Here is a 15,320-nt window from a genome sequence, read left to right as displayed (position 1 = left end):
TATTTATTGGAAAAATTAGAGAATTACCACGGTAATTCAAGCCATTATCTACAAGCATTAAATAATACCTACATATAAAATAACTACGCAATAGTACATCATTGTTCTTTGATAATTGTAAACGCTTTATTATTAATTCGCAACAAACATCAAAGGGCTTTTGTTACTTTACAATAAATTACGTTACAGCGCCATCTAGCAGAAGTTCTAAATATCTAATCACTAAGATTATGTAGACAACATTATAAATAATATTTACATAAGTTTGATGCCTACTGTTCAAAGATGGCGCTTATCAGATATTTTTGTTTAAATGTAGTTTCTTTTAAAGTATATTTTTAAAAATTTAAATAAAAAATCTTTAAATTTTTTTCTTGAATGAATTTTTTAGCTACCACAGAGTTATAATAATCGTGTAACTTCATAACTATTATAAAAGTAATGTGTAAATAATTGAATTTAAAAAAGTTAACATATTGTGTATAAATGTATATTTGATATTATGAAGTTTCATAGGAAAAATCTTTTTGCTATACACTAAAACTATAATAAATAATTAAATTGGTATGATTTGTAATGACGTAAATTTATTACACATTAGTTAATGGTGAATCAATATGACAGAGGAAAAATTCAGTTTTTTTATAACATTAATTTTAGAATTAATTTACTTTTGTGTTAAAAAATAAATGAACAAATGCCTTCTTCCGACAAATCATATAATTTTTTTTTTACTGGAATACATTACTCTTTTTTTTAGTATCTATATAATTTTTACAATTGTTCCTACATTATATTATAATATTTACAAAAATTATGAGTTAACATAATATTATCTAATAAAATATCACAGACAAAATAAAAATTATGTATCCACTTTATCTTCGCTAATCTGTGATGAAATCCAAGTTAAAGCCCATTTCAAATTAGTCAACATATATTTAAGGGCTTTAGTCCAATGTTCCTCGGAATTAAATTGTATTTTGATCGAATAAGCGTGTGGAGGGGATGCTGTATCTTCAATTTTGCCTTTGTCTATTCTATAAGGCAAGCAAAAACCAGTGTTACCCTTTTCAACTTGCTCCTTGAATTGTTGTAAACAATCTAAAAATGCCACCATCGCTGCATCAAACTTTGTATCCCATAGAAATCGAAATCCGCCAGAACCATATAACGGCAACACTTTCTGATCTTCCAGCACCTCAATGTATGAATGATTACCATATGGTATTAATCTATATCTCTGGAAGCAGAAGTTAATCTTTCTAGCCAATGACGATAAGAGAAGAACAGTTTGCCCCCATGCTGCATTAATTTCTGACCAATCAACAGGAGCTGTAGGCAGCCGTCCGAGCCTGAAATTATTTATTATACCAAATTGGCCTGAATCTGATATATGAAACGTTGCTTTAAATATGTTTGTCTTCTTGAGCTTCTCGAGTTGAGCTTGGGTGTAGGACAATTGACATTCATAGAACTTCATTTGATCTTCCGTCGTCATTAAATCCTTTCTATACCGTGTGTATTCTCTCCAATATATATCTTGCTCAACTTCTAGTCTCTCCTTTTCTTTCTCTTGCACCTCTATCTCATCTTTCATTGCCTTCTCTTCTTTTTGCAATGCCGATAATTCCTGTAACAATCTGTTCTGTTCCTGTTTCCAATCCTCGAGCTCCTTTTCAAGGCCTTCTAAGTTCAAATCTTCCTTGTCGTCTTCTAATTTCTTTAAATAATCATTGTAGTCCTTCCATTCTGCTTCTGTCTGTCGCAATTGATTATCCATTAATTCTAGAAGCGTGTCAGTGCATTCGTCGCATAGGGGGTGGTCGACATCGGAATTATTTGAGAGTAAATCGTACAAAGTCGCCTTGACGTGTAGCTGGTGACCTATAGAGGTGGTCTCCCATCCGTCTGAGATGACCATGAACCCGTTAGCGCCATTACCTGACTCGGACATACGGAAAGGCGGGACATAGTGTTCTAAGCTAGATGCCTGTAAGTCTAAATCTGCCTCGTTGTTTCGTCGAATCTGGAGTGTTAAATCAGCTATTGTGTGTTCTCCGAGGTTGTTCAAGGATTCGTCGAGTTTCAAAGGCTGAAGGCATCGCTGACAAGAGAAATTGACGAAAGATTTCGTGTCACTCATTATAGCACAATATTTACCACTAGTGGATGAATGAAAGACATTCAAACGAACGGTTTTATATATTTTATAGATCCACTAGCTTTATGTGAGGGTAACAGTTCGTTGTTTGTTATGTAATTGAATAGTTTAGCTGTTAATTTAATTAAAACTGTTGTATAATTTTGAAAACTTATAAAAGTAGATCAAACAAAGACTACTTCCGACTTGCGCAAAATATTATTTATCAAATTGTCACCTGTCAAAGTCAATTTGACAGTTTGTCAGTGTTACCAAATGGATTATATATTTTCTACCGTAACACTGTCATAATCATTTTTCTTACCAGTCATGTTCAATAAAATATGACGTAAACATTGTGCTTCAGCATGTCTTATAAAGAAATAAGTCACTATTATCTATTTTAAAAACAGTTTGGCATCATAATGTGAGGCGAAAATTTTGTAAATCGTAATTTCGTTCATGTGTTCATAGACCGAACATCTTGTTTGTTCATATATTCATCTCCGGCGGCTGTCGATAGCGGTAGAAACTATTTAATTTCTAATTTGCAAATAAAACAAAGTTGTTATTCTTTGATAGTTATATTTAATAATATTTTTAGACTAGAACATAATGATTAACTTTAACAGCACCGTTATATTTACATTGATATGATTTTTGACACTTTTGAATCCTGCAACTGGACAATATCGGTTTTTAACAATAATCTGATAAAAGATCTAACAATGATCATTGAAACAGCAATAATTATATTTAAAGTAAAATCTACAAAAAATCCATGCCAAAGAAGATCGACTTACAAACATACTAAAAATTAAACATTCTATTTATCATTTTAATGGCAAGATAACTTAGCATAGCTTGATTTTTATGAACTTAAAAAGTTTATAATTATTTATCTTAAAACTATTCTAGTTATGGATAATAATTTACTAATAATTGAATAAAAAAATTCAAGTAGATTTGGCTATTAGTATAGTACAAGAAACGCATCTGAATCATACATAATTTATACTAGCATTATGAAATATTTTTTTTATTATAAAATATTTTAATTAATCTTATATTCTATATACTTTGGAACAAACTTTATAACATAAAAATAGTAAGGTTATAAAATTATACATCTATTTTATGATCTATATACAAATTGAAGGTGGTTTATCAGAGGTTCTATATTATTTTAAATATGACACTGTTTTTTAGAAAATAGAAACTTCTAAAACATTTATATCTCTATATATAGCAACACTGTTTTAATGTGGGTTTCCATGCAAATAGTGTGAGGCGTCCTGCAATTTGTAGTAGCTATTAGGGATAAAAGACTGTGTCAAGCCTCCCTGAGAACCGACGTACTGAGCTGGTACGAGCATTTCACTGAAACAAATACAAAAAATTACTAACATACACTTAATGCCGGGAATTCATATTTCTATGAATACTTTTCTTTTATAAATCACTTGAAGTCAAATTAAGATTCAAAAGTAGATGTATAAAACAACATAACAAATTTCAGACAGGTTTATAGACAAATTAAAATAATGTTAAATACACACGTATCTATTTTCTATTGTTTTTTTTTTATTAAATATACGTTTTTACATTATTTATGTAATGATAGTACGTGATAACCATTTCAACGTTTGGAACTCAGAATGTTAAGTTCCTTGTCACACCAATACCAGAATATATCAATACTAATTTTAGTGTATACAGATCTTTAATGATATATTAATTTGTGTAAGTTTTATTTTTTATATGAATATTTATTATCTGTTTATTTATGCATCTATCAACTCGAATGTCACACATCGCAAAAGCGCGCGAAAATGTTTAAATGAGGTGATAATATTTAAATATAAAATCTATTTGATGTTATTTGTAAATCGACCTTACATAATATGAGCATTATACCAAGTATTTGCAGTACAAAAATTACTTTGACGTTTTATTTATTTTATTTTTTAATTATTATTATTAATTGAACAAGGCATTTATTATTCAGACATGTGTTGATAAATCAATAATAAAATTTATGCATCATTAAAAAAATGGCATTTTTACCATTCCAAAATCACTTGCCAAGTCACCCTCATTAAGGCGTCATTAATCAAAGCTACAAAGGGCCACATGTGTAAGGGTAGTCTATTGTTTTTATATTTACTGGTCGAAAAATCGGCCAGAATAATGCAGCATCGTGTAAAAATGTGCGACTTCCTACAAGGGTCAAGGATACTTTGCTTTATTAAGGTTCAATTCAATTGTAATCGGTTTCAATGTAAAATTGTAATACTTTCATAAACAAAAACATGTGTTGAAATCTGATTTAATATAAGTAAAAAGAATGATGTAGATGCATCGTAATAAATAAAAAATATACCTGAATAATTAGTCAAAAAGTAGAAACAATAATAAGTATATATTTAGTCTAAGAACACGTCCTCAGAATAAGGGTGCAACATATGACACTGACATATAAACTGTATTTTACAAATGCAGCTTAATTTCAAGTAGATTGCTGTTTAATAACATTTAGGGAGATTGGCAAAATAATCTGTGTCCTCTTGGTCCAAATAAAAGACATTACATGTGTTCGCTTAATAATTATTACGACTAGAATTAAATGACTATTGTTAGAAATACTTCTTTATGCTAATTCATTTATACTATAATTATATATTTAATAAACTCATATTTTCTTATTGTATCCGGTTTTATAAGTGTAATCGATTGTAGAACGTCATTGGTATGGCTGTATAAAATAATACATGATGTTTTCCCGCTCAAACGGATTATTAAAAAAACAAAAGAGAGTCACGCAGGGCAGGACATTTAAAAATGATTGTGAAATTCGATTTGTTAACTTCAGGACAATAATAGTTTATAAAATGTAAACCGACAATAAATAAATACTATACATTCTACTGGCGTATTTATTACTATTAACTAAATCTAAGACCAAATCCCATTATTTTTTATTTCAAAATCAAAATATAATTTATACAAGTACCTAAGCGTTTATAACATCGCTTATTTAAAGAGATAAATTACGTAAAGTTCCCCACGTTACGGAATATTGATCCTACTGAGAACGAGCAAAACTCAATAGTTACTCTTTTCCAAAATATGAGATACATAATATTAGTCAAACATAATAATATATCCTGCCCGAAAATGAATCAAAATCGAAATCAAAATAAACTTTATTCAAGTAGGCTTTTACAACTTGAATCGTCACTTTGAATCGTAATTTAACAATTAAGTGAAGTTACTACCGGTTCGGAAAGTACCGAGAAAAACCGGCAAGAAACTCGGTAGTTACTGTTTTTCAACATTTTAAAAGTATAGTCATATTAGTTAAATACAATTATATATGTATGTAATGTATCCTGCCAAGAAGTCAACAGGTATTAACTCCACGCTTTTTTATCATCTATAAAATCTTGTATCGAATAATATGTCTTTTTACCAATATAGTTTTTACAAACGATTTGAATTCACGAAACGGAAAAGTTAGAAATATGTGAGGAATTTTATTATAGAAACGGATACCTTGCCCCAAGAAGGATTTATTGACTTTGCGGAATCGGCAACTGGGCGTTATAGGCTTATCCTTACTTCTGGTGCACATACAATTCACAGTAACATTGATCACTAGTTTTATGAGTGATCAATGTTACTGTGAATATACATAATATTGTAAATATATTGCGACGCTACAGTGAGTATTCCTACTTTGTTAAAAACATCCCGAAGAGAGTCTAGCTCCAAGACTATAAATCGGTCTATTTATAGTTGCTCTCTTTTGTAAAATAAAGACAGATTCAATATCTGCAGCGTTAGGTACCCCAAAGTAATATGCCATATGACATAATACTGTCAGCGGAGCTGAGTCTTCCTACTAGGGATGATAAACGAGGACTCCACTGAAGTTTGGAATCCAATTCTATTCCTAAGAACACCGTTGTATCAGTTACTTCAAGGGTCACCGTTTAAAGATATGTTATAATTTTGCTTTTTAACATTGGGTAGGGTAAAAACTACACATTAGTAGTAATATCGATTACATCATGAATATACATAATATTGTTGTAAATATATTGCGAGGCTACGGTGAGTATTCCTACTTTGTTAAAAACATCCCGAAGAGAATATATACGTATATACTCTCTTCGGGATGTTTTTAACTTTTATATTTAGTTATAGACTATATAAGTATTCGACTAATAATTTGCGTGTACAATTTTAGAAGTGGGATGAAAAATTGCTACGAAACCGTATGGTCAACCAGCATCGTGGAATAACCTAACCTATTTCTTGGTATGAGAATTCTAAAATGTTTTCACTTGTAATATAGTAATGGTATGATAAAATATATAAATATACATCATATTTATATACACCATTTATTTTTTTAATAAATTAAGAAAACGAAAGCTATTTATTTGCCACAAAGTTATTTATCACTAAAAAGGTTTTATTTTCCGTGATAAAATAATCTAAATAAAAAATGTTGCCATATTCGTAGTGATTTCGACTGCTCGTAGTCACGTATTTAGACTCGTAAAAATATGTCACAAAAAAAAGTAATGGACCACACACTCTGGCCTTGAATTTAATACTAAACAAAGGACCACAGATGAAACAATCGTTGTTTGGTTTATGGTAATAAAAATGGCGCGTATTGAGTGCCTTAACATTATAATACAAATATTTTAATCTATATTGTTTATAAATCTTACCTAATGATTGCGCGTGTGTGCATACGTGTAATAGCAAAAAGTTATTCGATTTTAAAAATTACTTTTATCATAATTATACAAAAATACACAATCTATTGTCCAGCTTGTAAAGCCACAAATTCCTAGGTCCCGACATCATACCATTCATACATTCATACGTTATATTAAAGGTGTTTTTCCATTAATAAATTCTCAGCAACTCCATTGCCTTTAAACATGAAGTTCTTCTACATTTTGCAGTGATGTTGGAATTGTTAATTATTATAAAAATAATAAACGGATTTACACTAGTATAATCAACGATAAAAAAATGAAGTGTTATTGAAACTTCTCAATAATAAAAAAACTATATTGTATTTTTTGCTATAAATAATTATTTTATCTATTAATAGTGTGTCGAAAATGTATACAACTTATGGAAAATTTTGGCTATGGCGTGGCATTTTTTTACGGAGAGGCTAAGGTTGAATCTAGATATAATAATTTACAGCCTAAAAATATTAAACTTACGGTCTATTATTTTGCTGGGGAGTTCTGTCTCTCTGTCTTCTATTTTTGAACCAATTCGAAACTTGGGTCAGTGTGAGACCAGTCTTCTGGGCAAGCGCTCGCTTCTCATCCGGTGTTGGATATCTGGAATAAAATTTAATAAAATAAGAATATTCTTTATTGAGGTAAAAAAAGGGAAAACGTAGAAGCATGTTGGGTAAAGGCCTCCTTTTTCTTTTAAAAAGGGTAGGTTACACGTGGCAAAATCACATCCAGCACACATAGGTTTCCTCGTGATGTTTTCCTTCAGAGCCGTGCTCGAGATGAATTTTAAACACATATTAATCGTTTAAATAAAACTAGTTATAACGGATTTTATTTTATTATTATTTCGCGTATATTCATTATTTTGGACATCCCGACGTTTCGAGCACTTCACAGCGGTCATGGTCACGGGTAGACTGACTGATAGATTAAAATCCGTTATAACTAGTTTTATTTAAATGTGTAATAATCGCGAAAATTTAAGACAACATTACATATTAATCGCATAGATAGCAGTGCTGTTAGTTAAAAGTCTGTTGTTATAAGTGTTTTAAGTCGCTATCCTATGAAACGATTCCAGTGTTACCATTGACTTAATGGGTCTTCTCTACAAACAGGCTCTTATAGATATAAATACGAAATCTACAAGTTAATGTTAAATATACTTGAATATCGATAAGAAAAGCCAAATAAAGCATTTCCAACACTTAAACATACATTATATCTGTTTAAAAGTACTACAATAACAATAAAAAAGAGCTGTTTTCTTTTAATTCGCGTTACAAAAATGACTGACAATTATAACTTCACATTTCTGAATATCAATATCAAATCAAAATCAAAATAAACTTTATTCAAGTGGGCTTTTACAAGCACTTTTGAATCGTCAATTAACAATTAAGTGAAGCTACCACCGGGAAGTAAATTCTACCGAGAAGAACCGGCAAGAAACTCAGTAGTTAATAAAATATTACAGACTTATAAGCTCATAAGTGACAATCGATGTCTACATTTGCCGGCGGCCAGTGTACCGTTGAGCCAATGATGTTCTAGTAAAAATATCAAAATGTTATTATGCTATTAAATGTTCAACACTTATTATATTATACACAATATTTACCGATTTCTATAGTAACAGTCTTTAAGTGCGTTTCTACTCTTTTCTTTAAAACAGTAGACAGTTTCTTCACCATCCCATATCGTCTTTGGCAGAGGATATTTCTTCCTCAGCCTGTATTTATCTACAGCGCCTAAAAAAATTGTCCATGAATTAATATATGACATTACGTTTGACAGTTCTGTTGCTGTTATAAATAAATAGTAAAACGTCAATAATTTAATTTGCATTTGGATTAAAACTGCAAACTAGACATAAAAACAATTAAAGCTTATAAATTGTAATTGTAAAAATGTTTAATGTAACATTTTTTTAATTTACTTGATATACACAATTTTTTTCCTTATTTAATTAATAAACAATATATAGTGTAACTAATTTAGTATCTATAATAACGACGTAGAACTAATTATCAAAAACAATTATCTTGATAATGAAAATTGCTAGACATTTTTAATTTATTGAATAACTTACCCAAGGGTCTTCCCCTAACTTTTTCTGCTTCCTTGTAATGAGCTTTGAACCAAAGCTTTTGAAGGTCGCTATGATGTCGTGGCGGGAAAGGATGCTTTTCCAGTATCGCGTATAGTTCTTGAAAAACTCCGTGATGAAAAGCCACAAGTGCACGCGCCCTAAAATATATTTTTAATCAATTTATTTCAGAAATCTCAAACATTAATCAACTCTAACTTTTATTTCAATATTAATGAGCAAAAAGTATATACTATGACCGATTGAAAGTTTCTTTGCACTTAAGTTTATAAAAAAAAATTGCATTGTTTCAAACCTTAACACTGTTTCATTCCCTCGCAACAGTTCCGTCGTTGGCAAACTCCATAAAAACGCCGCCAATTTTTCTATATCGCCTTTCTGTTGTAAGGCTTCGCACACACATTGCACTTGTTCCGAATTGAAATTTAAACATCTACGCATACTATTCTCATTGTCAGCAAAGTATTGTTGCTGTCTTTCTCTGTCATTATTCACGACATTATCAAAAGCATTATTTATTTCTATTTCCACCATCGGATTGTTTTCGTTTTGAACATTTTTCATGGATACGTCATTGAAGTAGCTCGAGCGTCGGTCTTCGTTATCGATTTGAGAAAAAAAGTTATCATTGATTGGCGGCAATTTGAGTTCGAAATTTAAATACTTTTTGCTTCTTGGCGACAGATAGTTTTCGAAGGAGTTCTTATTGCTTTCTTGTAAGTAAACCTCCTTCCTGTCATCTGTTCGGGCCTTTTGTTTGCATGAAAAATATTGTTTCTCAGCTATGTCTGGTTGAGTGTAGAAGTTGCCATTTTGCTGTTCGTAGGGAAATGATGGTAATGACGTTTCAGACTCGCTCGTCAAATCGCTTGACGGACTCAGGCGGTCTGAACAAGTTTCCATATTTGTGGATTTCATCACAATATCAATTCTTATCTGCAACAAATAATTACATATTAATTTAAGAGTCTTACTAATACATTTTATATGATAATAAAAATAAAAAATATATCTATTTATAGATATTTAAGTGAAAACAAAAATTATTTTTCTCATAGATATTACCTACTTTGGCTAATAATGAGATCGAAGATGATTTTCAATGAAAACCCACAAAAACAGATTTGTAAAGAAATAAAAATAGTATTGGTATTTTATAAGTTACATAATTTAGGAGTTTGTAATATAGGCGACTTGGAATCATATTTATTTTCCCGCTGCGGTTTAAAAGTGTTTAATAATTATTATCCAACCCCTTAGACCACAAATCAGTACATGTATGTATATAAATAAAAATTTTAACATAAAGAAAAACCGATTCAAACAAAACACTATTTTAAACAAATAAAAATGCAAACTCAAACTCAAATTGAGTTTGAGTTGTATTCTGTAAGTACTTTGAAATCATTTACAAAAAATAATGTAACTGACACAACAAAATTAGCCTACTGATATATATTTTGTAGTATATAATTATTAGTTCTATTTACTGACAGATATTTGTAAAATAAATCAGTCGAATATTTAAAACGGATTTCCTCTATCGAGTAAAAAATATTGTATTTAAAAATAACAAACGGAGATTACGAAAATATCGATTGTTTCCAAAACATCCCGCGACAACTCAAGCTATATTTTAAACCGGAATTTCTTTTAAAAACAAAAGACATCACTTGAAAACTTTAACAGCGTATGTAGAGAAAATTTTAAATGTTAATCGAATTTAAATACTAGATGTAATATATCTATTCTTCTTTTCTAATACTATAGATAAGTAAAAATTGTTTATATGTAGGGAATAAAAATACAATTAAAAAAATCACTCATAAAATTACTACATTAACATATGTCTGAGGACTATAAGGTAATAAATATCTATATATAATCAAATCAAATGGTTCTTTATTCAAGTAGGCTTTTACAAGCACATTACGTCATTATAATAGATATTTCTTGATTAATAAAATTTGCACCCGTGCGAAAATGGGGCGAGGTGTTAGTTAGTAATATTTTGTCAGCTCCAAAATCAGTCAAAAAGAGCAAAACGTCACAGTAGAGGCTGTTGCAATGTAACTAGGTAACGTTTCGAAAGGAAACGTTCCTAACGCTTTGCTTTAAACACTTATTCGATATAAGAGCCCAACTTACCCTTTTTACATTAATATCTTATGCAATACAAAACGAAGGCCCCATCGCGTCTGTTTAAACGCGATATATTCAAAAACTACTGAATTTTCAAACGATTTTTACCAATAATACTCAATGCAGTAACCCGTGCTTAACAAGGAAGGGTAATGTTTTGTGTAAATTGACTGAAATGTGACCATTATTGTTATAGATGTCGAAAATAAGCATACCGACTTTGAACGTCACTAGCTTGAGAGAATAGAATATATCTATCACGCTATTAAACGTTTTAAATATAGTAAAGTCTTAAATAATTTCTGATAACTACCACTGATATGGAAAGCGTAGAGAACTAGTATGAAACTCAGTAGCTAAAATCTTTCACCAACTACGTTACATCGTTTTATTCATGTCAAACTCGTACATACTCGGTATTTCAACATGGTGGTAAACACTACCCTTTCATAGCAGCGTTTGAAGGGTGGGTAAACCTGTATACAAAATTACATCTTGATTCTCTAGGTGCTTTGGTGTTATGAGGATTAGGTAAGCACCAAACCAAGTCGTTTATATTTTTACTTCATTTGTTACTATGTGGTCAAATCTTGCAACGGAGGTTCATACCAGTTCCCTACGATTGAACTTCAATCTATATTAATATTATAAATGTAACGTAACTCTGTTTGTCTGTCTATCTGTCGTCACGACCAAACTTGTGAAATGAATTTGATGAAATATGGTATGAAGCAAAGATGAACTCAAAGAAAGGAAAAACTCCTAAAACACAAGCGAAGCCGCGGGCGACTACTAGTTTGGAATATATGCAACTGCGATTACGATACAATAATACGGTACTATTGAGTTTTACAAGCACTTTTGAATCGTCATTTAACAATGATATTATGTGAAGCTACCATCGGTTCAAACGTAGATTATACCGAGAAGAACAGGGAAGAAACTCTGTTGCTGTTGTTCTTGCTACTGGAACTTCTTAAATACTCGAAACATTTCCGTCAAGACCTCTCTGGATTTAGCTTATATAATGTAGACCTGTGGTATTCAGGGTCTCGTAGTGAGGGTAAAAGGTAGCCAAGAAACTCCTCATATATTCAACATAACCTCATCATATTCATCAGATCTTTTAATATTTTTTTTTATATATTACATAAAGCTTGTTTACTGAAAAGTATTTATATGTATGTTGTGTGTTCTGTGATTTAAGTAAGGTTATTATTATACTGGAAAGACTAAGACCGAAACTGTTTTTAGAATATGAAATTTTCAATTAAATTTATGTACTAGCAACCCGCCCCGGCTTCGCACGGGTGCAATACTGATACTAAATATACTACAGAATTTGTTTATTTACGACATCACATCAGAAACATCTAAAATTATCAGCGTTTCTTTACTAGAACTTCCATGCATTTTATACCTTCCTCTCATATCACTCAATCTATTAAAATAAAAGCGCATCAAAATCCGTTGCGGACAGACAGCGGTAAGCAACTTTGTTTTATACTGTGTAATGATAATTACAACAATGGTAAAGTATTAATTTTTTTTAATTGCAATATATATTAGTAAGGGAATTATAATTTTGTGTCCTTACTTAGATATCGATATAAATAAATCAACAATTATGAGTTGAAAACATAACTGTTCAATTAGTTTGCGATTTCGGCGGTGACATAAATATACATATTACATACCTATATAAATACCTAATTAATTACTTTTTAAACTTGCCGCATCCACTTCTCCTATTTCAGTATACCTACTAAACGAATTCTCGTTGACAACGTGTTTTGTTTATTGAAAAAAAAATATCGTAAGCGTAAAATATATTAATGAAACCATCACTATCATTTTATTTAATATAAATAATCTATGATAAAAGAGCGCATAGATATTTTTTTTTAATTTAAATTAGTTTTACTTGTTTCAAATTTTAAAATGCTTAAACAAATATAGATATGTAAATATATTATATGCCTACTCAAAATTGTGCCTAATTCGATAAAATTTAGTTATATAGTTTATGTATTATTTATTTACATATAAATAAAAACACAACAATAAATTGCCCTAAAAATGTAGATATATAAAAACGAAATACCACTCATCGCCTAATCACTATATCTCAGAAACAATAATACATACAATCTTGAAATTTGGCTTTTAGCTTCTTTATAAGTTGTAAACATCCCCTCAAAACGGATTTTATGAAACTCCATCCCTTAGGGGGTAAAACGGGGGTTGAAATTTATGTTTTACAATTTCGTGCGGGTAAAGCCACAGTTTCAGCTAGTTTATTAAATAAATTTAAAAAGTATAACAAATTCTTACCCCTTATTCACTATACCCAATATTGCACAAAACATCAATCACTATAATTATTCATTCACAATTCAACACAAAAAAAAATGTCTAAGAATGGCACATCCTCACTCAATGGAGTCATGGGGTCAAATGACAAAATATTTCATACAGCACCGTCTGTACCTGAACGAGAGGGGTTGTGTGAAAGAGATAAGAGATGGGCGGAGTCCCGGGCCCGGTGTCGATTTTCTTTTTAATTTTTATAACGACCTTTTTGGTGGAACGCCTTTTTACAGCCAGGTGTGTTTGGTTGGATAGGTTTGTTTTTTTTTTATTTTAAATATTTTACAACCGATTGGCGAAGTGGGTAACACATTTGGTTTACACTCGAATGGTTAAGGCTTCAATCCGTTAACTACTATGTATTAGATTTTATCGAATTTTATAAAATATTATTCTCAAATATATTTTCTGCATAATTTATTTTAGATAATTACGAATACTAATTATAAAAGCATTTATCAATTAACATAGATGTCGATACATTAAAAATATTATTCATTGGTATTTAAATACAACAGATTCAATAGATAGATATAATAGATAGATAGAAATTAGATATTTCAAAATGTCTTCTGTTGTCAATTTTTATATATAAAATATTTATCATGAAAAAAAATAATAATAATTAATATACGCGATTCAAATCCGTTATAACTAGTTTTATTTAAATATTTATCATTTTTATGAATTCAACAAACAACAACAATAACAACAGCGTGTAAAGTCCCACTGCTGGGCTAAAGGCCTCCTCTCCCTTTGAGGACAAGGTTTTTGGAACATATTCCACCACGCTGTTCCAATGCTGGTTGGTGGAATACACCTGTGGCAGAATTTCTATGAAATTTGTCACATGCAGTTATCCGATGTTTTCCGACACCGCTGAGCATGAGATGAATTATAAAGACAAATTAAGCACATGTATCAGCGGTGCTTGCCTGGGTTTGAACCCGCAATCATCGGTTAAGATGCACGCGTTCTAACCACTGGGCCATCTCGACTCAGAGAACAGATAGTACGTTTTAGATTCAATAGCTACCTATATAAGCTCACAAAAACCATCGTTGCTAGCGGTGCCCACAGGGCGAACCAAGTTGCTCAAGGAAGCACCTCTGACGCGCACGTTACGTACTCTCAATGTGATAACACACGGAGTGGATTTGTATTGTCGCAGCCTGAGTGAACTCACAATAATAGGCTATTTGACTGGTTTTTAAAATCCATTTAATATCATTTAGTAGAGGTTAAGGAACCTAGCAAAAGTTATTTTTTTTATTTCTAGTACATATTTGCCGAAAAATATCATATTAAAAATTCCATATTTAAATAACGCGCGAAAAGGCTACTTGGACAATATGGCAAAGGGGTCGGTGACGTCACTTAATCTGTGGTACATATAGTAGAAAAGCAATTATAAGAAAGTGACTTCATTATAAGGCCGGCCAATCAGGAGCGTTTTGTGTCACGTGACAAACGTTTGAAAAAATGCATTTTTATTTATTGGTTTTTGAATAAATTAAGTATTATTTTCATGTTTCGTTAGGAAATTACCATTTTTAAACTCATAATATACACTGATTACAATAATTCACAATTTATTTTTCGCATTGTCAAATAGGCTATTGCTGCTTAAATCATATACAATTTAGTATTATATTATAACATGGATAGATATTTTAAAGTCCTGTAATATCGAATTGGGGCACAATCCTGTTACGATGTGTATATAGTGTGGCGTTAAATAAATAAATATAAATAAAAATCCCCTACATAATACAGA

At 30.6% G+C, this 15,320-nt stretch overlaps 2 protein-coding genes across 2 annotated transcripts; both read right to left on the bottom strand.

Annotated features, from left to right (window-relative positions):
* Positions 1 to 766: 766 nt before the first annotated feature.
* LOC124540793 (beclin-1-like protein) lies at positions 767 to 2,217 on the bottom strand. Its single transcript, XM_047118509.1, has one exon. It carries the CDS (start codon positions 2,144 to 2,146, stop codon positions 866 to 868), a length of 1,281 nt encoding a protein of 426 aa, XP_046974465.1. The 5' UTR covers positions 2,147 to 2,217; the 3' UTR covers positions 767 to 865.
* A 1,185-nt stretch (positions 2,218 to 3,402) lies between these two features.
* On the bottom strand, positions 3,403 to 9,949 carry LOC124540811 (homeobox protein ceh-33-like). Its single transcript, XM_047118532.1, has 5 exons — positions 9,327 to 9,949; positions 9,014 to 9,171; positions 8,543 to 8,672; positions 7,399 to 7,521; positions 3,403 to 3,523 (listed from the first exon to the last, which is right to left on the bottom strand). The coding sequence occupies exons 1-5, from the start codon at positions 9,947 to 9,949 to the stop codon at positions 3,403 to 3,405; spliced, it is 1,155 nt and encodes a 384-aa protein (XP_046974488.1).
* Positions 9,950 to 15,320: the final 5,371 nt, after the last annotated feature.

The sequence above is a fragment of the Vanessa cardui genome, chromosome 26 (assembly GCF_905220365.1).
Source record: "Vanessa cardui chromosome 26, ilVanCard2.1, whole genome shotgun sequence".
Taxonomy (NCBI): Eukaryota; Metazoa; Arthropoda; class Insecta; order Lepidoptera; family Nymphalidae; genus Vanessa; species Vanessa cardui.
Note: the sequence above shows the minus strand (reverse complement) of the source record. Positions and strands in the feature narration are given on the sequence as shown.

Excerpts from the sequence above, each read along its gene's own strand:
- LOC124540793 (XM_047118509.1), bottom strand. The coding sequence starts at position 2,146 with ATGAGTGACACGAAATCTTTCGTCAATTTCTCTTGTCAGCGATGCCTT.
- LOC124540811 (XM_047118532.1), bottom strand. The coding sequence starts at position 9,949 with ATGAAATCCACAAATATGGAAACTTGTTCAGACCGCCTGAGTCCGTCA. Across the intron at positions 8,673-9,013 it reads AGTTAGGGGAAGACCCTTGG|GCGCTGTAGATAAATACAGG; the intron begins GTAAGTTATTCA and ends CAATTTTTTTAG. Across the intron at positions 3,524-7,398 it reads CCCCAGCAAAATAATAGACC|TGAAATGCTCGTACCAGCTC; the intron begins GTAAGTTTAATA and ends TATTTGTTTCAG.